At 38.5% G+C, this 27,927-nt stretch overlaps 1 protein-coding gene across 1 annotated transcript in view; it reads left to right on the top strand.

Annotated features, from left to right (window-relative positions):
* LOC124594338 (calcineurin-binding protein cabin-1-like) overlaps positions 1-27,927 on the top strand; it is a 244,964-nt gene that overhangs the window by 190,342 nt on the left and 26,695 nt on the right. Inside the window, exons 25-30 of the mRNA XM_047132739.1 lie at positions 1,612-1,844; positions 2,146-2,245; positions 15,913-16,726; positions 19,058-19,302; positions 23,723-23,886; positions 23,975-24,185. Of these exons, the coding sequence (XP_046988695.1) occupies positions 1,612-1,844; positions 2,146-2,245; positions 15,913-16,726; positions 19,058-19,302; positions 23,723-23,886; positions 23,975-24,185 (1,767 nt within the window). The remainder of the gene's footprint in view (positions 1-1,611; positions 1,845-2,145; positions 2,246-15,912; positions 16,727-19,057; positions 19,303-23,722; positions 23,887-23,974; positions 24,186-27,927) is intronic.

Below are 27,927 nucleotides of genomic sequence, written 5' to 3'. Positions count from 1 at the left end.
GGCAGTGGTTTGGACTTGTATTCTCTACTAGTGACTCTGATTTCTCCTTGGCGCTACAGCCAGCGAAGTGTTGTGTAGTCGAACTTTGTGTTATAGTGCGGACATAACACTACACCACGAACCGCTGCTGACAGCATAAGGTGACATGGTGCAACCCTCGAATCTATGATGCCATTTATTTGCAGCGGTGCAATGGACTGCTGAGACTCAATCAGCTCTGACAAACTTCTACTATATGACCCTGATGAAAACACTGTAGGCAGATATCATTATAATTTGGGCACCTATGTCAAGCATGTAAAGAAAAACAATCATAACAGTTGGGGAGTCTACGAAAATGTAGCCAAGATCCAGTTGGAAAACTGCAATGGCTTGAAGTTTAATGCCCATCTGGTTAAGTGGGGGCTGCTCCCCTCCGTACTTGAACTGTGTGACATTTTTGCAATTACATCAGACTAGGTCATGCCACATTTGCTTATCAAGATGACAGTTCTGGTATAACATATTCTGTTAAAAAGGTAGCCTGAGCTGCATGTGGTATCTTGGAAGCCCTGGCAATATGCTAAACTTCTTCTGAACAGTCTGACTGTCTTAATTCTTGAGCATACACTTCACTGTCTGGTGCTAATCTGATCACCATGCCATATATTAATAATTGTGCATATAATATTCCACAATAATGCATAAACCTCAATTTCCTACTCAGCTATGCATGTCCGTGATCCTTGATGCGTAACTGTCTGATGTAGCCTTATGGTGTTGGAGGAACTCTTAAGTGAGTGGACACAACATGCATTTTTGTTGAACAATGTTCACTTAAGAGTGGATTAATGGTGGTTATGGGTAGCACTGATGATTCAAGCAAGGGGCCAAGTTTTACTCATGACAGTAGAACTGGTTTGTAAATAATAAAAAAAGTTCCCAATGTGTTAGGGTAGTAAGTGTCATTTGCCTGGAAACGAGATGCTAAATGTTTTTAGTACACTTTCCAGACCTTTTGAGCCTCATTAAATGACTGGAAAGCCAGGATTGAAAGAGGCTACTGTAAAAGTGCCGGATCCATCAAGTTTGTGCTGCTGATTGAGCTGTTATTTCCAGAGCTTGAAATACTACTTTTCCATCTTTATTGTAATGCTCAGCAAAGTGGCCCAATATGTTCTGTTCTTTTAAGGGTGTGTTACAGTTTCTAACAACTTTTCTCACCTCTGTTGTAAGTCTACCATTTCAATAACATAAGTTTTATTGAACACCACCCACTTAAATTCAGAAAAAAAGCATAGAATGTTGTGTATCCTAACTCTTCTTGAACTAAAAAGAAACAGACTTCTGAAAGTGGATACATCTTGACATTCAAAGTATTCTGTAGAGTTAGTGAACAACTCAAATGTTAGTGCTGGAGTACGCTGTAACTTTGTAAGGCTAGGAACCACTCTCTCAATGCATGAGCATGCCATTAGTTTGCTTACATGCAGAAACTTATTGTTTAAAATTTTTATCTTGCTTTTTTCTTCCATTGTAACGCATTTGTTAGCTCCTTTATGCTTTAATACTTGTCTATAAATTAATAACTGTGTGTCTACAGCTCTTGTAATATATAATCCCTTATTTCAGTCTAGCAAATATTTGGAGAAAATGGGTGCAAATTATGCACGTAAAATAATTTACAATAATCCACAAAATTTGGCTGTTGAAGCACTGGAGGTATTTTATCGTATTCATGCTTCAATTCTTAAATACCTAGAACAAAATGAAGGGAGGCAAATTGATGATGCAGTGAAAGCACTGTTTGAGCAAAAACTTCAGGAAGCTGCTAGTAGCTCATTCATGGTTGGACAAATAGAGCTGTAAGTGTACTATCATCATTACTTATATATTACCTATATCTTATGCACATTCGTAACTTTTGTTTATTTCTTTTATTCTCATGTGTGGGTAATTCACTAAGCTTAAATCCAATTTAAATGTAATCAAGAAATTTGTATTTGTCACTGGATTATGATTTTATTTCTTCCTCAGTCCATTTTTCTCCAGTAATTTTCCTTCCATTCTGTCTCTCATCATATTTTATACATATATTAATATTTTAGTACAGTTACTATCAACATATTTATATGGGTACTATTAAGGATATTATTTGTAATACAGAAAAATTGACTGTGATGAAGAACGTAAGAAAAGGCCAGCAGAAGATCAAATAGACAACATACTGCACCATTCAAAACGACGCTGTGTGGATGAATCTGTGGTATGATTGCAATTTATTAATTATTACTACTATAAGTTTAAAATATGGTAGCTTATTCTCGTAATCCTAAGAGATGGGCAGATAATGATCACTTTGTTGACCCTTGTCATAACTAGTTAACTTCATGTTCCAGGGATCATATTTGTGACAGCTTGTCAGTAGATTTACAAATGTTATGTGGCTACGTCCTGGACATTTTCATAATTGGATTTTCACTTTAATCTTAATCTGTATCTGTGTATATTATAAAAATGTTTGCATGTTCTGCATCTCATCCTAAACCTCTGGTTCAGTTTCAACCAGACCTGGTACACATATTGCTTACTTTCTGAAAGGAAGCAGTGTGCCAGTGAGAACCACCTACCTTCCACAGGGGTTGGGATTGAAAATTGGGTGATGTAGGGGCATAACTCTGGAAGAACTTTGACCAGATTTTATATATACATGGCTCATTATTTGTATCAAAATACTATGTGGGTAATACAGTCCTACCTACCACCCTGGGGGTGGGGTTAAGGGTAAGGGTAAGGGTAGGAGTGGGGACAGGGGTAGGGGTAGGAGTTGGGGTAGGGGTATGGATGAGAAACTGTGACATGTAAAAACATTCGATAACAATTTATATTTGTATCAAATCTTTAATTTTTGTGGTTGCTAGGGCTCATTGGTAACAGTCCTGGTCATATTTCAACTCTGAGGGGGAGCTGGAAGGGAATGGGAGGGGACTACAAAGATAGTGACAAACAAGTCCATCTCTGCAATGCATGAAGCAAAAGTAGTTTCTACCAAGCTTGGCACACATATCACTTGAAACGTGGGGGGAAAAAAATTATAGTGAAAGGAGGTCACCCTACAGCTGAGGGTGGGGCTGAAGAGGGGTGACATAAAAGCATAACTCAGGGACACCTGAATCAGTTTTGACCAAATTTGGCATATACATGACTCATTACTTGTGTAAAAGTACTGTGGGAATATCTCTACTACTCCTAGGGATTGGCATGGAAATGAAAGCATTCTATAACAGCCCATTGGTATTCCTTTCCTCTGTTCAGTTGACTTCGAATACTTTAAAAATATGAAGTGAAATTTATCTCTTATTTGCGCCGTTCATTGTGTCAACAAGATTGAGAGAATGAGCAATGCAGTGAGCCAGTAATTCTGCCAATGTGTTCCGAGGCCAAAGATGCCACATGGCTGTATATAACAGATAAATTGGACATCTATGGAGTCATATTGTGTAAAACAGCAGAGAAGCAGACATATATCTGTAAAACAACGGGAAGTCCAGGATGGAATAACGACACTGTGGGAAGGATTTAGTGCTACTCACCAAATAGAGGAGGTGTGTTGAGTCACAGAAACACACACTGAGAAAGAATGCTAGAAGTATTCAGCTATTAGATAAAGTCCTTCTTCAGAAGTAGAAAACTCACACACATACACAGCTCATAGCACAGTAGTGCTATGACTGCGTAGGACCTGAGCAACAATCCAGCTGGAGTTGATACTTGGTGGGGGGGATGAAAGAATTAGAGAAGGGGTAAGGACCATGTAGCTGCATTGCTGAGCTAGAAAGCATGTGTAGTATTAGAGAAGGGGATAGCTTGGCGGAGGACATGGACTAGTGAAGGGTGATGCCAGGGGTTATGAAAATAAAGGATATGTTGTAGGGAGAGTTCTCACCTTTGGAATTGAGAAGTGGTGGTGGTGGTGGCAGAGGTAGTGGTGGTGGGGAGGAATACAAATGGCACATGTTGTTGAGCAGTCATTCAAGTGCAGTACATTCTGAAGTTGGCAGGGGTAAAATACAGGGAGCAAAAGGCTATTTACAATTTGTGCAGAAACCAGATGGCAGTTATAAGAGTCGAGGGGCATGAAAGGGAAGCAGTGGTTGGGAAGGGAGTGAGACAGGGTTGTAGCCTGTCCCTGATGTTATTCAATGTGTATATTGAGCAAGCAGTAAAGGAAACAAAAGGAAAATTCGGAGTAGGAATTAAAATCCATGGAGAAGAAATAAAAACTTTGAGGTTCGCCAATGACATTGTAATTCTGTCAGAGACAGCAAAGGACTTGGAAAAGCAGATGAACGGCATGGACAGTGTCTTGAAAGGAGGATATAAGATTAACATCAACAAAAGCAAAATGAGGATAATGGAATGTAGTCAAATTAAGCTGGGTGATGCTGAGGGAATTAGATTAGGAAATGAGACACTTAAAGTAGTAAAGGAGTTTTGCTATTTGGGGAGCAAAATAACTGATGATGGTCGAAGTAGAGAGGATATAAAATGTAGACTGGCAATGGCAAGGAAAGCGTTTCTGAATAAGAGAAATTTGTTAACATTGAGTATAGGTTTAACTGTCAGGAAGTCGTTTCTGAAAGTATTTGTGTGGAATGTAGCCATGTATGGAAGTGAAATGTGGACGATAAGTAGTTTAGACAAGAAGAGAATAGAAGCTATAGAAATGTGGTGTTACAGAAGAATGCTGAAGATTAGATGGGTAGATCACATGACTAATGAGGAGGCATTGAATAGAATTGGAGAGAATAGAAATTTGTGGCACAACTTGACTAGAAGAAGGGATCAGTTGGTAGGGCATATTTTGAGGCATCAAGGGATCACCAATTTAGTATTGGAGGGCAGTGTGGAGGGTAAAAATCGTAGAGGGAGACCAAGAGATGAATACACTAAACAGATTCAGAAGGATGTAGGTTGCTGTAGGTACTGGGAGATGAAGAAGCTTGCACAGGATAGAGTAGCATGGAGAGCTGCATCAAACCAGTCTCTGGACTGAAGACCACAACAACAACATTGTGTTGGGCACCATGCTCAGAACTGGGTGGTCATGCGTCTCTTGATCACAGTTTGGTGGTGGTGGTGGCTGTACAGAAGAGACTTCCTGGTGTGCGATGGATGGCTGCTTTTAAACATCATCACCTCATAGCCACAAAACCCTGCGTGGCAGACATAATGCATTTATCACACCATCATAAACATCGCCCCACCGCCCTTCAGAACATAGAGCATAAACAGACCCGCAACACAGGCATGAACCTATCCTTCAAAACCTTCAGCCCCAGAGAAGTATCAGGTCTTTCCAAAGTCATCTTTTGCACCACTCCCAAATAGAGACATGCTGGGCTTGTTAAAGAACTTCACCCCTTCTCCCAGTCCCCACAGTGGAAACACTTTTTTGCGACTTACCCTAACAATCAGACTCAATCCAAAACCAATATTAGTTCCTGCTGACTCAGTTTATGGCCCTATCTAACTGTGATCCACCCCATTGCATCCTAAACATCTTTGTCAACTTTCCAGAATTTCCTATCCTCAAACCTTGCCTCCTCATCATTCCTCAGATAACATGGAACCAAACCCCATGTCCACCACCTAAAAACTGATCCCAACTTTATAATACTACCACTGTGGTTATGAACTACAGTGATTACCTGGTGGGACCCCACCAGCCGTCAGATGCATCCACTTGCAAGCCCTGGCACAGGGACCCCATTCCAGAAATCCAGCAGGATTTCCACCTACTTCTCAGATCCTTAGGTTCACCCCAGAAACAACCACATGGTTGTCTTCTGAACCCCATCAGATTCTCACAATCCTACCTTCCATGTGCTTTCTAAAGCACATAAACCCAAGCACCCAGGATGCCACAGTGTGGCCGGTTACTGTGCCCCCTTATGAGAGAATCTCTCCTCTCACAAACCAGCATCTTCAGCCTATTACCTGTAACTTACCCCTACATAAAAGACACTAACCAGTTTTTCTACTGACTCTCCATCATTCCTGTTCCTTTACCAGCTGAAGCCAAGCTTGTCACTGTTGATGCTTCCTCCTCCTCCTACTACTACTAGTATTGCAATAATATCACCAGTGCCCATTACCTTGCTGATATTGTACTCTACCTTTCCCAACACCCAATATATGACATCCTGATCATCACAACAAACTATGTCCTCACCTGCAGTTACTTCTCTTCTGAAAACAACACCTACAAACAAATCCATGGTACAGCAGTGGGTGCCTGCTTGGCACCATCTACAGGAATCCATCTAACACCCCTGAATTCCAATCTCCTCATCTGGTTCAGATTTATTGATGACATCTACATGATCTGGATCGAGAATGAAGACACCCTATTCACATTTTTCCATAAGCTCAACATCTTCTCCACCGTTCGCTTCACATAGTCTTCCTCAGTCCAACAAGGTACCTTTCTTGCTATCAGCCTTAACCTCAAGGATGGCTACAATACCTTCATCCACATCACACCCACCAACCATCAATAACACATCCAATTCAACAGCTGCTATCCATTCCATATCAGGAAGTTCCCTCCATATAGCCCAGCACCCTTGGTTGTTGCACCTTTTGAGGTCACTGTTGCTGACCTCGCTCATTTGGAGAATGTGAGCTGCAGCAATTTGTGGTTAAACCTCACTCTTCTCACAATCAAATTGTAGTTCCTGTCAGATTACTGAAGTTAAGTGCTGTCAGGCTGGGCTAGCACTTGGATGATCATCTTGTCTGCCGAGGGCTGTTGGCCAGCAGGGTGCACTCAGCCCTTGTGAGGCAAACTGAGGAGCTACTTGACTGAGAAGTAGCGGTTCTGGTCTCATAAACTGGCATACGGCCGGGAGAGTGCTCTGCTGACCACATGCCCCTCCATATCTGCATCCAGTGATGCCTGTGGGCTGAGGATGACACGGCGTTCGGTTGGTACCGTTGGGCCTTCATGGCCTGTTCGGATGGAGTTTAGTTTGGTTTAGAGTAGGAGATATAATTCAGAGTTGTTATGGGACACTGCTGAAGTGTGTGTTTGGCCATGCATACAAAAAATATTTAACATTAGCATGACTGTAGGGAATGTTCGGCAGGATTTCATAATTTGGTTCCATAATTGCCGCTGACAAATGAATTAATAAATCTATAGTTGCATCTAAGCTGTTGTGCTTTCTGAACTTCATCCACTGGCAAATAAATGTTATTAAATAATCAATGAATCCTTGTCACAAGGAGGATTGTAATTCTCAGCAAGGTGAGGCAAGGGAATCACACAACTGATGACAATTGTGTCAAACTACAATTTCATCACAATCTTTGGAGACAACGGATGCAGCATAACTACAGCAGGTGGTGACTGCACAGCAGTTCAGCACAGTATCGCTTCACTTTGCTATAAACAACATTGGAAAAGAGTGAAAATTTGTGCACTATAAACTGTGAATAGTTATGACTTTTAGAAGTAACAGGCCATGTGCTATCCTTCATAATGAATACTAACAGTGATGTTACTGCCAGAAGCGTAGGATGTATCACTATGCTGGGCAATCAAACCATAAATTTTGAGTCTGAATGTGAATTGAAAATTTTTTTAACAAAAACAGTAAGTTAAATATTGAGAATAATGATCTTGAAGAACTGGCAGCAGCTCAACAATGGAGGTTACCAAATCAACACTTAGTCATAGACCAGTAATGGTGAGTCTAAATCTGTTGTTCAAATATGTAAAGGCAATGAATAATGATCTCAGGCAGCTAAATGACAGAAAACTTTTCACATGGAGAATCAGGTCAGAAAGAGTACACAAGAATTTTGAGAAGCACTAGAAAATTCATGAAAGAAACTCATCAATGATTTCATGGGAAAACACAATGACTTATGTAACAAAGTTATGGCTGAACACTCCAAGCTTGTATTACTGGTTGAAGGATTAAAACTTAAGAGTGATGAAATTGAATATCTTAATAAAGTCAAATTCGAGAAGGTGGAAAGTAAAATCAATTCATAGATCGCAATAGTAAAGAATGATTGTTCACAACACAAACATTCAGTCTTTAAAATATGCATTAACCTAGCCACTCAAGTTGAACAAATGCAGCAGTCCACATTATTTAAATGTATTCCAGAAGGAAAAATTGATAATATTGGGAAAGAGAAATATTGTTTTAAGCTGAACGCAATACCAAGCATGATTGTTGATACCAATACAGGTAAACACATATTTCATGAGTTCAAACTAATTTGAGGATTACATACCATTGCTTTCATCCGCCAGTTTAAACATGCTTTCTCATTGTTGGGTTCCAAGAAACAAAAAATAGTTACCTGTGTGAGCATTTTGAATGACAGTGCTCCCACAGTGGGGCATGAGAGTCAATGATAGTTACGATTATTTCAGTGAATTACAGACAGTCTTTTTTGAATGTGAGCAGTCAAGTCAAAATTGTAAACACCACCACTACCACCACCATCATATGGCCACAGTGATGGTACCATCTGTCAGTTTTGCAGAAATATTGGGATCATAACATTAATTTAGATGAGCTTATTAAAGACACAGAATTTGTATGCGGTGATTACCATTGCACACCTTTGAGAGATTAGTCCTCACAAGACACAAAGACAATGATTACGTATATTAATACTTTTAGTATTTACTTCCCATGATACTTATAGCCAGAGTATGTGGAGTTTATGTTGACATCTTATTGGATTCTGACTTGTAGGCAAGCACAATAACAGAGAAATTATTTCAAGAACTTAATGATCCAGTAAGAGAAACAGGGACAATGATGCAGTGTGAAGTAAGTATTGTAATGAATGGAACTGTGGAGCAACGAATCAATGGAACGATTATGATGAATCATGAAGATATGATGACCACAGTCAACTGTGTGATAAGACAGCAGTAATATCAGTTTGAACCTCGGAGAAATGATGATTGCAAGAATTATGAGTGCTTGCCACAGCAGAAACGAAACAATGAAACGGATTCACTTTGTGATTTGTAGGAAAACTGAATTTAGTTTTTGATGTGACCCACTTCCAAACTGAGCATACAGACATGGAGTCACCTATAGTTATACAAACTATGCACATAGACAGCTGGCATGGCATTGTGGAAGACTAATTGAGGGAAAATGAGTGTTCTACTAAGGACACCGTCAAACTGATACTTATAGCCAGAGTATGTGGAGTTTATGTTGACATCTTATTGGATTCTGACTTGTAGGCAAGCACAATAACAGAGAAATTATTTCAAGAACTCAATGATCATGTAAAGTTGCCTGTTTTTCTGGTAAATTGTAATCACAGTTGGGAATCGAAGAAAACCAATCAGAGAACAAGTTCTCCTAAAATACTGAATTTTCGGGGAAATTTTGAGCAGCCAGTTTTTGTTGTTCCATGTTTGAGCATTGGTATCATCTTCAGTACCAGTTTGATGACAAAGATGTGGCCAATTAGATTTTGTAGAAGGATGTCCTTACATAAGGAATCAGGAAGAAGAAATTAAAATTTGCTTTAAAGGAATTGTAGATGAAGATTGTGAATTGCTTGAGGATGTGAACCTTTGTTTCATTAGGCTAAAGCAGAAGTGGGAGTTGCAACTCTGCAATTTCAAGGGGAAGATAACTATGTGAAGTCACAGGGTCATGTAAACGATGCTGCTGCAAAGGTTCAAGCAAAATTAAGTAATTTAAGAGAACTTGTTGACCATTAAAGGGAAGAGTTGAGAGAGGAACTGTAATATGACAAAGTGTATTTTGGTCTCAGCCCGGGATAATGAGAGGGTGTATTTGCTAATCTAAAGTAAAACCTCAAGAGTCGTATCATATGAGATGTTACTCTGTTCTATCAAAGAAGCCTGCCACAGACAAAGAGATTCAGAGGATGTTAGATATGGTAATTGTTGTATCTTCTGTAGTAGAGACAAAGCGTGAACGATATTCCTCAATCTGTTTTTATTGGGATAGAACCAATAAACAAGAACATTGCCGTTGTCAACAAAGTTGTCATAACAAAACACAATTTAAGCAAGAAACAAGTATGGATCTCACTTCAGGTTTGTTTTCCTCACAAGGCTTACTCTCGAGAAAGTCCACCAAAGAAAAGGTGGAAGCAAAACTAAAAACTACCAAGGACTGCTTAAGACAGCATTATCACAAAGCTATCCAGCGAGACCAGACCACTGTTGCACGACACTCTTGAGTCACAGTATCCGGGAGTACCAGCAGATGAGGCCCATGTATGTTGAGACTGGGATGCCAGATCCTTACTAGTCTGGGTGGCATGTCATACTGTCTTCTGTCTGGTGGTGCGCCGGCTTATAAGGCTGGTTGGTGGATGAATCTTCTGGGACTATTTCCGATCATGTGATTGGTCTAGGAAAAGAGTCCGCTTGTTGATCATGACTTCTGGAGCTGATGTCGATCCACAGTGCTCGGGTAGCAAGCCCTGGCAACCGTTGGCTGAGACACGAGGCTGTATTTTCGTCTCTGGCAGCGGCCTCGGTCATATCATAAATGTCTCTTTGGTTTAATTCGCTGTGATGAAGGTATGCCGCACCTCTGTTCTGTCATGTGGGATGCCAATGTCGCAGGGGGGTGGGATGGTTACTGCAGGAATTATCCAGGGATCAGTAGTGAGAAATGTAGTTTCATACATGCAATAACAAAACAATAAGGTTCCATCAGGATTGTTTTAGTTGCCCGAGCAATCAGCTGGCTAATTTTTCCACAAAGGGATCAAACCGAAAATTTAGAAGCTCTATGACAGAAATATAACAATGTCAAATATTTAATGGTTGTTTCACATGTTCAGGAACTTCCTATATGTGACTATCTATATGTGACTATAGTGCATGGTATATTTATCTTCATGTCAGTAGACTCCCATGAGTGCATTGGCTGGTTTGGGTAGTTCTACTAAATTCACTACAGAAAGTGTCATATCGTATATACTGTTCTTATTTGTCGAGCCCACACCAGGAGTGGATAGTAATGAGTGCCATGTGAGTTAATAAACTTTGCCTGTCCACAGCTTATAAGTGGTTTTGTTGAAATGTAGGTAATGTCAAAATGTGTGTGCTTGTGTTGGTATACTACCATGCTGACGTTGATGACTTCTTTATCCCATTTGTCCACCGCCAGTGCTCATGTGCTGTGATAGATGTGCTGCTTGGTGGGAGTAGCCCTACCAGCTGCTGCTGACCTGTGCGAGTGCTTGGGCTTCCAGGTCAAGGATACCTAGAGAACAGCTGATATCAATGTGTGCCTGTCAAACTGCATGCCACCTGAACGATGTACCACAACCACCCCTTTGCCAGAGGCTGAGTGCATTCTGTGACACATTGTACACATCACGATGCATCCTCTGACCCCTACTATGTCATGTCCTGTGTGTTGCAATGTTATAAAACTGCAAGTATCAATAGTGAAGTGCTTAAAAGCAGAGCATGGTGAAATAATGAATTGCATTGTGTATCATGAAAATGCACTGATATAAAAAGGGATTTATCTTTGTTAAAGGTATTTCTAAATTTTCTAAACTTAATGCCACAGATTTAATCAGTAATCTGCAACATATTTTGGTTCTTGATGAGAAGTTTGCAGCATGTATTTTAAGAATTTGTGGTGAATTTGAAAGCCACATATCCCTGAGGTGATGTATATCGTGCTTCTACTGTGTGATCAAGTGTAACTGGTACCTTAATACAGACCATCATTTTTATGTATTAATTTTCATTTATCATCATCATCATCATCATCATCATATTGCTTATTATACAGGGTGATTATAATTAAAGTTAAACTTTCAAAACACTGCAGAAACAACTCCACTGGTCTGAATGACATCAAATTGCAACAGAATGTTATTGGAGAAGGGAGAAAATGTATGCCAGAAGAAAAAAAAATAGTGTGGAAATTGATTAATAGATTGTGTGTATGTGTCAGAATATTTAAATGAAAACACTACCCACTGAAGTTGTTGTAAACACACCGGGTGCATGGCTATTCCTCCTTTTGCATCTGCGACGTTCGCCATGACCATCTCTATGCAGGATCACACTCTGCTTGCAAAACGGCATCACAAGATACTTCTGCAGAAGTTCTGGACACAGAAGGGTTTGAAAAAAGGCGTTGGTCTGATGACTGCCGTGGGTCTGGAGAAAATGATTCACAAATTCGAAAAGATGGGCCTCTTTTGGTGTGCAACCTGGTAGAGGGAGGAAACAAATTGATTCGACGTCAGTGGAAGCAGTGGCCACATACAGGAGGAGACAAGTGGTGGTGCGCTAACATGTAGTGGACTGAGAATTGCCTGAACATTGGACATACCCGTGAGCACGGTGCATAAAGTCCTATGAAACATCCTTTTTTGCTTTCCATTCAAAATTACCCACGTGCATGAGTTGCTTCCTGTTGACCTGCCAGCAAGAGAGACCTTTGCTTTAGAATTTCTTGCTTGTATGGAAGTGGACAGTGATTGGTCGTGGAAGATTTTGTGGACACACAAAGCCCACTTCCATCTGACAGGATATGTCAATACACAGAATTGTTAAATATGGGCAATGGAAAATCCACACGCAGATCAACAAGTACCACTTCATTCTGAAAAGGTCACTATATGGTGCGGCTTTATGGCATTCTTTATCACAGGGCCATATTTTTTTCAAAGAGACACTGGTAAATGCTATGAGTGCCTCTTGCACAACCATGTCATTCCAGATTTCTCCAACAGCGTGCATTTGTGGATGGGATCATTTTTATGCAAGATGGCGCACCTCCACACATTGCAAACCCAGTTTAGAAGGTGCTGAAGTGCCATTTCGAAAATGCTAGAATTATCAGCCACCATTTCCCTAAGCCTGGCCTTCTGGATCACCTGATCTCAATCCTTGTGACTTCTGGCTGTGGGGCTATCTGAAAGATGTTGTGTTCAGTGTTCCAATTGCAAACTTAGCTGCATTGAAGGCATGCAATGCGCAACACATTCTGAATGTGACCCTGGAAACACTTCGATCAGTTGTGAAACATGCTGTTTCTCAATTTCAACTTGTTGCAGAAAAAGGTGGACAGCATATTGAACATGTTTTGCGCCAGTCACATGGAAATTAATAATCCGATTTGATTTTGATTGATGCTTTTTATGCAGTTTTTGGCCTCAGGACAATTAAAAACTGATTTTTCGCATCCAATGAGATATGACCTTGCTGTGGTGGATGGGCTTTCGTAACTAATAGTATCATTCCTGTATACCCATGCACACTGAGTAATACAGTTTGTTTAACATCAGACGTACCCCTTATGATTCATTTGTGAATTGTAGTCGACCACTATCAAATCATGATGCGTACAGTGCCATCTATTGCTAAATTTTGTAACTATTTATTTTTCTTCTGCTATACATTTTCCCCCTTTTCTGATAATATTCCATTGCAGTTTGACATAATCCTGACCAGTGGTGTTATTTCTACAATGGTTTGAAAGTTGAACTTCAATTATAATCACCCTGTACTTTCACATACACTGGAATGATTTGCAAATGAAAATAGTGTATGGATTAAGGCACAATATTTTCACCTTTAGTATTTACTTCCCATGAATTTTCTGACTTCTCTTGTCATTGCAAGAGTTGGCTTACTGTACCAACATCAAGAGTTGTGTTGGTGTATCCAATTACTGTAGACCTCCAAGCCATGTATGAGGTACAAAAATGACTCCTTGGCTTGAAATAATTATTGATATTGTATGAATACACATAATGTGCCACTATCTCTGTAAAGATTCCATAAGTTCAGGGTAATTACATATAGGGTTTGTCTGGAAAGTAATGTGTCACACTTTTTTTAATTTATTTCTCAGGAAGTTTCAACAATGTAAAATTCTGTAAAGAATGACCCTTCTGCATCAATATATTTTTACCAGCGTGATTTCCATGCATCACAAGCTTTCTGGATCTCCTCAGTCGATGTTCTTCAGGGAAGCTGTCAAAGTAGCTTGCGTGTTGTCCACTGACTTGAGACACTTTCCTTTGATGTCTCTATTCAGTCAAGGAAACAAAAAACGTCTGCTAGGGCCATGACTGGATTGTATGGTGGCTGCATCACTGTTGTCACACTGGTACAGGTCAGGTAGGCTGTGACAACAAAGGCGATGTGAACCAATGCATTGTCATGGTGCAGTTCCCACAATGCAAGGAACTCTTTTCATGCAAGCTTTGTTCTGGCTACAATAATGTTGTGTGCCATTCCGCACTCTGCCTCTTTGACTCCAGATTGTACTGAAAGACCCATGACTCATTCCCAGTCATCATGTTGTCCAGGAAATTGGGATCAACTTCACAGAGTGCTTGAGTTCTTCACACCCTTCCACTTGGTGTTGCCTTTGCATGTTGGTCAAACTTCTGGGCTCAAGTTTTCCATATATCTTCCACATGGCCAAGTCTTCTCGTACAAGCTCATGAACAACTGTTTTTGGCAAATCCAGTAATTCTGTTGTCATGTAAATACTCACTCATTTGACAGTCTGAATTCAGTAACTCAGGGCACATGAGTCTCATGGTCATCCTTTTGGAATGTTGATGAGGGTTCTGCTTGGGCCTTGTTAGTGACCTCCTCCAGACCTCCTTCAATCATATGGTGCACCTAGCCCCCTGCAACTGTCAGGGATCAACCTACGCCAACTCGACTACAGGTGTAATTTGTGGCATGAAACTGTGATGTCAATAAACCAACTACAGCAGGTAGATTAATCTAGGGACAGCACCACATGTTTCAGAAATGCTGTCTGTTCTATTGATAGATTCAGTTGTTGTTTCTGGGCTAGTATTTTCATGGTACTCACAGTTATTGGCTACTAATGTTGTTCCTATGTACCATGCCAAATGTATAGGTGCAATGCATTCTCTTAGCTCAGACTGGTCATCTGGATCTTCCAAACAAGCTGTGCAAACTCTTTGCTCATATTTTGCTTCATCTGAGTGTGATTGGCATTGTTTGCTTGGTTAATTCCAAGGCAGATGTTGATTTCATTTATCAGTATCACTTCAGCTAAGCTACCATCATCGAGTTTATGCGATAAATATATTTCCATGTCATTCGTCAAACTTCAAACGATATAACATGGTAAAAAAGTACAAACTAACTAGACATTCAATAATCATTATATCATGTTCTAGAATGCCACTACCTGCTACTTATTTTGGACCCACAGCTAGTAAAACATACGAAACTAATAGAGGAATCACATGTGAGTGCACGTATGTTATTGTCTGCAGAAGTACAAGATGTGCGTTTTCTTTTTCTCCATTAGCCATCCTCTTTGTCTTTTAATCATGTATAGACTTGTTCTTATTGTTTCTTCTGTTGATTCTCGACCTCTTCTAAGCTTTTTCTTTTCACTTATTTCTCATGTCACTTCTTCCAGGTCTATCCTGTTTTCAGCTCTTGTTGTTGGTATATCAGTTCCCTGCAGCCGATTATTAATATTGTGGAGTTGAAGTTCCTGCCATTATAGTCAACTGCTACATCAAAGTTCTTATAGTGTTTATTCTTTGTTACTATATACTTTTCAGAAGCAGCCAGGCAGTGGCCACTTTTGCCTTTTGATCTGTAACTTGGCTTGTTCTGTATCCTTGAAGCATCTCTTTCATGTTGGGATTTGTGAAACATGATTATGTGTGAATGACTGGAGGAAAAATGAATGAAACAAATATCCCTTTATTACTTTTTTCTTCTAATAAAGGAACTGTTAGTTTCATGTGATTATTTTTTTTTTTTTTTTTTTTTTTTTTCCGAAGTAAGAAACCACATTTATTTTGTCATTAAGTCGAGTTATATTTTTAAACAACAGTTTCTGTTCCTCATTATTACAGGACCTGTCTATTATGGAAGATGTCATAAATCTGATGGAAGACATGATTTCAAAAGTAGCAGATAATGAGACATATATTCCTGAAGAACCATTTGAACCTGATGTTTCAGCTGCAGGTAATGGAGGTTCAAGGTCCGGAAATGTGAAGTCACGTAAAATGGATGTCGTCGTTATATCTGATGACTCAGTAGAGTCAAGGTATGATTATATGAAGAATGGTCCAGGGAAAATTAAAACTGTAAACTATTCTTCAAAAGTTGGACCAAATTTGAAGACTGAGCCTAATACTCCAAGTGATAATGAAGATGATAGACAGAATAGTATGTATTATGACATACCTTTAGACATGGAAGTAGAATGTGATGAAGATGAGGATCCCTATGGTTTAGAGACAGCAGCTGATGTTAAATCAGAAATGGTTTCAAACAAATGTGATCAAGAGGAATTGCCAACTGACAGAGAAGCCACTGGAAAGAAAAATAATGAACAAGAAGTCCCTGAAGAAGTTGTATTAGCAAGACGCAGTTCTCAGGAAAGTACAACAACTACTACTACTACTACAACTAGAACTGAAACATCAACAAGTGCTGCAGATTCATCAAATAGTAGCGATGACTCCTCTTCAAGTGACAGAGATGATGACTCAAGTAGTTCGGCCTCTAGCGATTCCAGTGATAGCAGTGATTCAGATTCAGAAGATCCTAATCGGTCTACAGGTACTGTTGTAGCTGCTGAGTCGGATAAAAAGGAAGAAAAGATGAGCCCCAGAAATACAAATTTGACAAATCAGAAGAAGAAAGATGACACAAAGTGTGGTAAGTTGAAACAAAACTATGTACATCTATATTCTGTGGATTGTAACCTGGAATTGCAAGAGATCAGTTTGAAGAGTTTGGGAGAGAGGAGGGGGGTTGATAATATTTCTAAATTCTTTCTTAGGAAATTGTGATAATTTAAGTAATTCAGCAAATAAAACAAATGAATGTTATATTTGTATTTCATGTAGATGTTCAGAATTGTAGATAAAGACTACGCAGTAAACCAGAATGATAATTTTTGGGGCAGGGATGAGAGGTACTTCACAATATCTTCTATAGACAGATGCATGATGAACTTTCTGTGAAATGCATCATGTGTATAACTCTGTGATTTTTGTTTGAGAGACTTCAAACATAGGAAGAGCTGTAAAGGAGACTCAACTTTAATTTGTTTTTAAAGATATTTAACCTCTCCATATGACATTTTATTTACATGAATAAATCATCGAAGAGTTTTTGTTTTGATTTTTAATATTTTATTTTATTTTATTATAGTGGAGTGCTACTCTTCTCTCTGAACCAAAAATAATCACTTGAGAATCCTTTTGGTAGTATTTTTTTAAATATTGCTGATATTTTCAGGAGATCTATTGAATGTGGGCTCAGAGCTTTGAGGATGGAGTCTGATTGTCTTACACATAATTTTCTTCTCCGCTTCCTTGTCATCCTGAAGCTCATATATATTTTTGTCATTTCTTTCTCTCTTTACTACTTCTCTACCCATCCTACCTCTTTGAGGTGTCTTGCACTTTGTCATTACTAATTATAACTCTCCTAGTTCTTTCTTCAAAGAGCTCATTTTTGAATATACTGCAAACATGTGCTTGTTATTGCTTTAGAAATGTGAGCAAAATGTGAAACTGCACTCAGTCTTACCTATTTTGTGCAACTTTTCTTCATCATCTGTGGTAAATGTAACTTTCTCGTAACATAAATATTCTTCCATTGAACCTCATATAAGTTTGATTCCATTTAAATTTGATGGTAAAGAGTAATCCAAGAATTGAAAACCCATGTTCAATGAAGACTGCAATTTCAAATGCCTGAAAATTTCCCTTGTTGATTTTAACATAGTAATTCAGTTCTGCTGTATACATGATGACTAGAAATGTTCATCTCGAGCTCAAATGTCTATAATGTCTTTGGCATGAACTTATTATAACATTGAGGATGTATAGTAACAGCTTTCTTTCTTTTAAAAACAAGTAGTAGCAAGCCTTTTTCGTACCATCAAACAAAGACTAAAGTGTGAGTAAGTTTCATCCACATAAACACAGAACCTTCCACTATTTCTGTATGGCTTGAAAATGTTGTAATTGTCTTGCATGACTGACTTCTTTTTCCATTAATAATTTCTGTTTATTTTTCATTTTCTTCCATGCAAATGCTAGAGCATTGCTAATATTTCTTAGAGCCCAACTACCATCTCAAAAGTTTTTTTTCTCTATTGAACTGGAATTAAATTTCTTACTGTTAGGCATCCACCATTCAAATTTTTTTGTTGAGTAACACATTTATCAAAATTATCAATTTCACTTTTCAGCTTATTCCTGGTATGTTTCTTATTTAGAATAGTAAATGATCCAAGATCATTGGCAACTCTGTAGTAGTCATTTTTTAAAAATTAAGAAGCAGGTTTACATCAGTCTCATTCTTCATGATCTGGTATACAATATACACAGTTTTGTGACTCAGAATGTACAGATTTTAAAACAATACACTGTGCTTCTTCATTACTGAATTGTGCTATGTACCATTAAATTGACATTTTCCAAACTGATTCAGACAAGTGGTATGAACAGAGAGACAGTCTCTCCAAATGTGAGCCCCTTCCTTCTTCCCATCAGAGAAAGCCAGCATCTAGCTACTGCATATGCTGGTGACACAGATCATGTAGCTGGCTGAATATACCATAGTTCATTTCTCTCTCCATTTGATTTTTTCACACCAGATTTACTTTCTTACAAACACACATAGGTATCACATACCTGAAAAGTCACATTACAACAGATATATATCTGTAAAGGAACAGAGAAGCAAATTAATTCTTGGTTGATCAGATGGGAATAGAATAGCAACAGTCCATAAGATAACATTTTTCCAAAGTGGACCTTGAAAAGTTATATGTGAGTATATGATATTTCATGTTATAAACCTGTAAGTTATTTTCTTTTATTTTTGAAAAATTCTGACTATTATAATGTAAGACTTTGTTAGTTAATATAGCGTGCACATTAAGTGATACTTTAATTTAAAGCATTAATTTATAATTAATTTGTTTTTAAAAATAATGGTTCAGCTATTATATGACTCTCACTTCTTGTACAGATCACTATAGTCTCATCAAAAGCTGCCTAATTGCATTGGAAGAATGTGTACTACGCTTTCCACATCACTATAAATCACTGTACCGACTGACGCATTACTATTTTCATTCAAAATTCCATCGTAATGTCAGCAAATGCAGGGAGTTACTTCTGGGGATTTACACTTGTCTTCCTGCCCAAAATCGCCCTCCTGGAAGCAATTTTCAAGGATTATTTGCTGACAGAAAGAGCACAAATTTCTTTAATGTAAGTATGAAAAGTTTTCCAGTTTTTGTGAAAACTATATAATTTCTCTGTGTAAAACTGAACCAGATAATTTCATTTCAGTGAAAAAATATTTTATTGTCAACTTAAATTCTGCTGCTATTTTCTTCTATTATGCCTTTGTTGCTCAACAGCTATTTTTAAATTTAAAATTATAATTATCAATACACCTTTTCTGTTTAGGACCACCAGGTCTTTGAAATTTTGATTAATTTGTCACACACACACACACACACACACACACACACACACACACATATATATATATATATATATATATATAAAAAAGAAAGATGAGGTGACTTACCGAACAAAAGCGCTGGCAGGTCGATAGACACACAAACAAACACAAACATACACACAAAATTCAAGCTTTCGCAACAAACTGTTGCCTCATCAGGAAAGAGGGAAGGAGAGGGGAAGACGAAAGGAAGTGGGTTTTAAGGGAGAGGGTAAGGAGTCATTCCAATCCCGGGAGTGGAAAGACTTACCTTAGGGGGAAAAAAGGACAGGTATACACTCGCACACACGCACATATCCATCCACACATACAGACACAAGCAGACATATTTTTTTATATATATATATATATATATATATATATATATATATATATATATATAGACACACACAGAGAGAGGTATGTATGTATGTATGTGTGGGAAGAGCAGTGTAAAATGTCTAGGCAGGGTCGAAGTATCCCCCAGAGTAATATTCCATTATCTATGCAACATTTTTATGGCCCGCTTGCAGTCCTGCACTCTGTGGGTCATTCCTGTCAGGATAGTCCTAGTTCAGGACCTGTTTCTTACACTCATCTACCATCTCCTACTGCAATCCATCACATTCAGGAGGATAGAGATCCCAAATTCCCATCTGTCTATAAAGTTTTTGGATTTCTGTGATCTCCTTGAAACTTCTAAGCCATATATGAAGTTGCTTTGTTTGAAAGGAACAGGGCAAATTTTCTTCCATATCCTTGTCCTTTCTGAGCATGTAAATCTCTACTGACATCACCAACAAGATGTTAAATCCTATTTCTTTGTGAAGGGGAGGGAACTGTGACTCACTTACAAGCACTTTCTATCTAGCCAGCTATAATGTCATTTCATAGATCAGTTGTTTTGCAGTTTGTACACAGCATTCTGTGTGGGTATGATGACTTGCTCTAATCTGTTAACATGCAACAAGCTAGTTCGCAAGGCCAGGACATAAGCCAGAGTCGGGTTTAAACCACGCAGTGGATTAATGACCTGTGGTCTAGAACACTGACCAGTCTGAGTGTGGGTTTTAAGTCATTTTACACATTCATTTAGGCAAATTCTGGCCTGGTCCCCAATCCAATCTCTGCCTCAGAAAATCTTACAGACAAAAAGTTAAAATACAATAATGCACAGAACAATGTTTACACGATTCACAGACAGTTGACACACACGATTTTCCACCCTCGGATAAACAGGTTGTTGTGGTGACAAGATCATCCAACCACAAAGTTAAAATAAAAGAAGTCTGCCAAATCGTGAAACTCGTGGACCTTGTATGATGGGACAAATTCTAGAGTGAATAGAGATGCTACTTGGGCACAAAAAATAATCAGTTGTGTTTTACGCGTAGGAATATTAATGATTTTAAGTGCTCTTAACAATGCTAAAATAGATAAGTTATTACTGCCAAACTGCATCTAGCCACAAACTCAACCAGTCAGTTGTGCAAATGTTGCATATTACAAAACATTTCTTCAACAGGTGCTTTAGCACCCAGTATCCATGTAACTTCAACTCATGCAGGTATAAATAAAATTTTCTTGAAGATTAATAATTGGTTATCAGAAAATGGATATTGTCACTGACCTTGGATAAAACACAATAGGTTCAATTCTGCTTTGTACAAGGCCTGACCGCACCATTAGAAAAAATGCATGAGGGTAAATCAGTAAATGAGACAGAATATTCTCAATTCTTAGGTGCTTATATTGGTAGGAACCAGAATAGACAGACACTTGTTACAAGTCTTTTTAAGCATTGAAGCTGTGCAACTTTTGTGTTACAGGTAACATCAGGTTTTGGACATTTACCTGTAAAATAGTTGACTTCCTGTAATTACTATAAGACAACCCTGAATATAGGATGATCCCCTGTTTTTAAAGAGGCTCTTTCAGAAATTTTTATTTTTGATGTATTATGGGTAATCAAATTTACAGATTGTTATATTGATATGAAGTATCTTAAGATTTTACTGATATGAAGTATCTTAAGATCTACCTAAAAAAAAGTTAACCAGTCATGATGTTTTCTTAGATGATGTTAATGTGCAAGTAGTTTCTCACCAAACACTATGGGAAGTTGCTGGGCTAATGATGTTCTATGTTGTAACATAAGCCCCACCATGTTGAACATTGTCATATGCAAACTTGAATTTGCGTTGAATTCAGAGACACATGCCATTGGCAAATTCCTCTTTATTCCAGAACTTTCATTTGAATAATTTCTAGAGTAATCAGAAAGCCTTCATCTTATTTCTCTAACATGTACTGAATTTCCTGCTGCTCCAGTGCTTGAAACCTTCCCTGATTTAGGCCCCCTGCAAGTTTAGCGTGTAGAACCAGCAATGTCTAATTTTTTATTCTTCATCTGATGCCATTTACGAACATTTGGTTCTGTGACATCAAATTTTCTTCCTGCTGCACAGTTGTTTGTGGCCTCTGCTTCGTGACTAAACTTTAACTTATTATTGGTGTTGTATTGTCTGCGTCAACAGGTTGTGAAATGTAAACTCGTAGATCATGAGTCAGGTCTATGAGTTGCATTGATTATCAGTCACTATAATTTACTGATTTTAGAGCATTAAGCAAACTGAGCAACAACAAAATGTTATGCTCTCGGCTCCCTTGTGCTGAATCAGACCACTCTGGTCCAACAGTGCACATCATCATTTGTTGCAATCTTAAAAATTAGTAGTGCTGTTTTGATGTGGCTGCCGAACGTAATGGTTCATTTCTTATGCCTCATTTTGAGTGCTTTTGTGAACATATTTATGTTAGAATTAACTTATCTTCTGTTGAAATGTATACTATTACTGAGTATTTGTCCACTTGTAATGTCAGTTCAGTTCTGGGTACATTTAGATTCCGGCGAACTGCAGACCAAATGTGGTAGACTAATACATTCCCATTGTTGGCAGCAATATAAATCTTGCTGCCCACTCTCCTCTCCACTACTCATATACAGCCAAGCTGGTGCTAGGGCACTTCATCTCACCCTTCTGAAATTACAAAATTCAGACTGCTCATGACATCAAGTTCCAAAGCTTCATCTGCAACTGTAAAAAGACCCTGTATTTTTCAAATGACAAGTGTGAGAATGAAACTTCTAATATTTGGGTAAATATGGTACTGTACCTATTTTCATTTGCTACCATCTTATGGATCACATTTTGGGAACTAATTGTTAAGGAGAAGTGTTTGTTGCCCAGGGAATGTAGTATAAGTATAATGTGTGATGCCCTCTGAGGAGCCTCTTGTAGGCATCTTTGCAAACACTTAGGCATACTAACAGCAGCCTCAAAGTACACTTAGTCCATAGTGAAGTTTTTTAGCAATCAGTTACAGTCCAAAAACAACAGTAACATTCATAAGTGTAGTTACTAGAAAGAGAAGTGACTGGCTGAATTATCACTCAGCCTTTGTGTGACTCAGAAGGAAGGGAAGTATTCAGCCATAAAAATCTTTGACCACTTGTCCTGTGATATAAAAAGTTTAATGGATGATAAAATTAACTTTGAACACACACTGAGATCACACATGCTTGAAGACCCCTACTACTCCATAGAAGAATTTCTGAATGTATAATAATATGATATTTCTCCTTATCTTTATGAGAGAGGGAGAGAGAGAGAGAGAGAGAGAGAGAGAGAACACAATTAAATGTGTGTAGTGTTTACACGCGTGCGCGCGCGTATGTGCACGCCCACCCACCCACCCACGCGCGCACACACACACACACACACACACACACACACACCTGATGGTTACATTTTTGTGTGCTGTTCAATGAGGTGTTATCATTATTCTTTAAATTAGGTATATTTTCTTTTTCCCTCACAGAGAAAGGGGAGTATAATTGCAAACTGGCTTGTTCTATATCACTACAGTTATAATCCATGGAACAGTCAAATAACTAACTTTCCTGTCCCCACCTTTATCTGAATATCACGTGCCCTCTCAGTTGTCAATGCTGTTTACTCGCCTCACGATCCCTGAGCACTTCAGCAACAGCTTACTCAAAAGATCAAAGAACAAAACTTATTTTGGTCTGAAAGCTTTTGAAATCCATTCAAGTTATTGTGTGACAAACCTCTCCATAACCAAAATATATGTAAGAAGTTCTGTTTGACTTGATTCCAGGGTGTCTGGCGTATCCCTGTCCCAGAGATTGATAGACCCGGGTGTTTTGCTTCACATATGAGTCGCTGTATTCTTCTCCTCATGGATGTACTACGAGAATTACATGAACATTCTCTTCTGCTAGAACTTTGTGTCGCCTTACGCCGTACTCCAGAACCAGATAAGTTAGTTTTTGACTGTGAAAAAAACTTGAAAACAGATTGTGAGTGAGTGCTGTGGATTTATTAATTTTTTATTTTTTTTTATTTTTAGGAAATATCTGAGAGAATCTGAGCGAGAGCAGTTATCACGACAAGCTCTCTCCCTGTCGCTTCAGACTCTTCGCGCAAAACTGAGAAATGAAATAACTAGTGCTCTTGCACTGGAAGTGTATCGTACTTACCAGTATGTTCAAAAACAATTGCCACATAAAGAATCCACATTTTCTGCACTTCTGAAGGATGTCTGCAAACGATATGTGAAGGTAAGGGAGCTACTACAGCTTCGTACAGTGAAATTTTTGGATGTCTTTTGCTTCGCAAAACTAGTGATGATATTCCATGAAATTTTTCTGGCATTGTGACTGTGCTGTGTTGCAAAGTGAACCAATATCTTGCCCTTTGTTCCAAATGTCCTTCATCGGGGTATACCACCAGCCCAGAAATTTTTTATAGAATCTGACTCCAGACACAGATGCTTCTGCATATACGGGGTAACGATATGTACTGGTGTAGATTCCTCCTTAATAATGAATTAAGGTCCACAGTTTTAGAGAGGCCAAAGACTCTCTATTGCAGGCTTGCAAATGAAGCATGCCACATGATACGTGCAAATAAGACAGCAGAGCATCTCACTGACTGTACATTATTATATTAAAAGAATAATATGAAGTAAGAAAGTAAGCTTCCTAATTAATTACAGTTGGTATATTGGGCATCTTAAAAGTAGTGTTCTTGGTCAGGTAGCTTTGAAAGTGATGTGCATGTGGAATTATTAACAACATAAGAGGTTCATTCATTTAGTAAAAAAAATGCATTGTTGCATAAATAATAAAAAAGGTTGAATTTCTGACAGGCTATTATTGGGTATCTATGATGTGAAATTCCACGTCACTGGTAGTGGATTAGTTTCAAGTTCCATAGTCTTTGCTTACTAAAAACCGTTGTCTGTAGCCTGTAAGAGCAAAAAATGGGAAAGGAAAGGACATCAAAGAATAATTACTATTGCCTAGTGAAATACCAAACCACATTACCCATTTACATGTTGGGTTTTCTGCAGAAAAAGTTAATAAGCGTTTCAGCATTTTATTGAAAATGAAATACCACAAATATTATAAATTCCTTGCACATCTGTCACTCATAATGTAGGAATACAGAATAAATGAAATTAATTAATGACAGAAGTCTCATTTTTATGAAAAATGTAATTTCAGAATTGGAGATTAAAGTAATTGTTTGGCACAAATGAGGTGTGATCTTAAAGTTCCACTTTAAGAATCTTTATTTATTCATCAACGCCAAATCTGTCCCCTTAAAACCAACCCCCTTAAATATAATACACTTGTTCCGGGATTTTTTCCAACTTGAAAGCACTTCTGGAACTCACTTTTTGCTTTGAAGTTCAGCTCCTTCAGTGATTTGATTTTTATCTCGTCAGTGGTGGCAAAATGACGTCCTTTCACAGTTACCTTCAGCCTCGGGAATAGAAAGAAGTTGCAGGGCTTCGTGTTCAGTGAATATGGTGGCGGAGGCAACATAACGGCTTTGTTTTTTTTGTCAAAAAAATCATGAACAAGCATTGAGGCATGAGTGCGAGCATTGTCGTAATGCAATGACATTGACTGATTTTGCCCCAATTCTAGTTGTTTTCTTTGACCTGCTTCATGCAAACAGCACATAACTTTCAGGTACTGTTCCTTATTGACCATGTAACCATAAAGCAGGAACTTGTGATGCACTATCCCAATGTTATCAAAGAAAAAAGTGAGAAGAACCTTCACATGTGATGAAAGTTGTCGAATTTTCTTCGGTCTTGGCTCTTCAGTCTGTCTCCAGTGCGACCATTGGGCGTTGACTTTGACGTTGACCCGTATACCCATGTTTTGTCACCCTCTTTTGAAGATATGGATTGCTGCCGACTTCATTCAGCAGCTCATGGTCAAGTGGTGTCTGTGTGGCGTCATTTTTGGTTGAAATCAACAGTTTTGGAACAAACTTTGCTGTTTCATGTTCCATGCCAAAAACATATGAAAAATTGCTTAGCATGAGCCGAAGGGCGTGCCGACATTATCAGAAACCTCTCTGAGGGTGATTCAGCAATTTTCTGGAACCATTTTCTTTATTTCTTCCACATTGCCATAAAAAAAATATTGTACTAGGATGTCCAGGGTGGTCACTGTCATCTTCAGTGTCTACTTGACCCTTTTTTATACCACTCGTAAACTTTTTGTGTTACTCATAGTTGTTGTTGTTGTTGTGGTCTTCAGTCCTGAGACTGGTTTGATGCAGCTCTCCATGCTACTCTATCCTGTGCAAGCTTCTTCATCTCCCAGTACTTACTGCAACCTACATCCTTCTGAATCTGCTTAGTGTATTGATCTCTTGGTCTCCCTCTATGATTTTTACCCCCCACGCTGCCCTCCAATGCTAAATTTGTGATCCCTTGATGCCTCAAAACATGTCCTACCAACCGATCCCTTCTTCTAGTCAAGTTGTGTCACAAACTTCTCTTCTCCCCAATCCTATTCAATACCTCCTCATTAGTTACGTGGTCTACCCACCTTATCTTCAGCATTCTTCTGTAGCACCACATTTCAAAAGCTTCTATTCTCTTCTTGTCCAAACTAGTTATTGTCCATGTTTCACTTCCATACATGGCTACACTCCATACAAATACTTTCAGAAACGACGTCCTGCCACTTAAATCTACTCATAGTAGGTTCACCAAAAGCCCCACTCAACATTTCTGATGTGGTGCTGCACTGTATTCCATTTTTCAAGCAAAATTTAATGCAAATTCTTTGATCCCTCTTTTTTGAAAGTAAAGATTCGCCAAGCACTTGAAAATGTCTATAACTTTTTCAGCAATGAAATACATATTCAAAACAGCTGAAAATGCTAACTTATATCAAGAGCATGTGTGTCAACAAGATTAAAAAAAAATTGAAAATCAGATGTATAAAGCACGCAAAATTAGAAAATTCCCATTGCATTTTGATGACACCTTGAATGTGTTCATCATTCATGTTTGTTATGTTATCATCTTTTTGTGTCATTTTGAAGATTTTTTGCATCTGACATGAAGTTCTTTAGCATTCTCAACTGTTAGACAACTCTTACAGTAAGAAGAATACCATTGTTGGTAGTCACTGTCAGTGTTTACTGATAAAAGCAGTGGTCATGATCGTATATTCTTCTGAATGATAGGTTAAATAAGTGTCTTTGAATCACTCTATATTATAGTGATAAAAAGGAGTTTAACTGTGGAACACCCAATGAGGTGAAATGAGATGAAAGTACAAGAATTGCCACAGAGTTTATTCAGAATTTTGAATCATTGCCTGCAGTGGGGTGTTTTGTGAGCCATCCCGTTGACTGTAGGCTGGCATAAGGGATTGGCTATACCCAGCTACCGCAAGTATGATTTTATTGGTTTTACTCATATGTGTCCATGCCAGTGTCATGGTCACAGTTAGTTAGTCTGGAAGTGTTAAGGCACTTATTGTATTTTAGAATGACGTTGACTTTCTTGTTAGAGAACTTCAGTTGGGGTCTCAGTACTGAATGGATTATCACTGTGTCATGCTGTGATTGTAATATTGGTGACCTGGCATCATTCCTATGGAATGGACACTGTTTGACTCTCTCTGCGCCATTTGGGTGCAAATGATTGACATTAATATGATTTGGATTAGCCATAAAACGAGAATGGCAACAAGCATACCCATTTTAAGCTGCTTACTGTTGGCAATGAAACAGTAAAATTCAATGGAAACACTCAGACCAAAGGGATGTGGAGTTCATGAAGTTGTGTGTACTACTACTTAGCAGCTACATTGACAATGATGATGATGATAATGACAAAGGTGTGACAGCTCTTTGTGAATCTTGACCTCCTGTAGAAAATTATTCCAGTCTTTCCTGTTTAGCACGGAACCCCTCCAACTCTTAATTCCAGTTTTCCTCATGTCCTTTCTGACATCTTCCTACCACCTTCACTTTGGTCTG

This window comes from Schistocerca americana, chromosome 1, assembly GCF_021461395.2.
Source record: "Schistocerca americana isolate TAMUIC-IGC-003095 chromosome 1, iqSchAmer2.1, whole genome shotgun sequence".
NCBI classification, from domain to species: Eukaryota; Metazoa; Arthropoda; class Insecta; order Orthoptera; family Acrididae; genus Schistocerca; species Schistocerca americana.
Note: the sequence above shows the minus strand (reverse complement) of the source record. Positions and strands in the feature narration are given on the sequence as shown.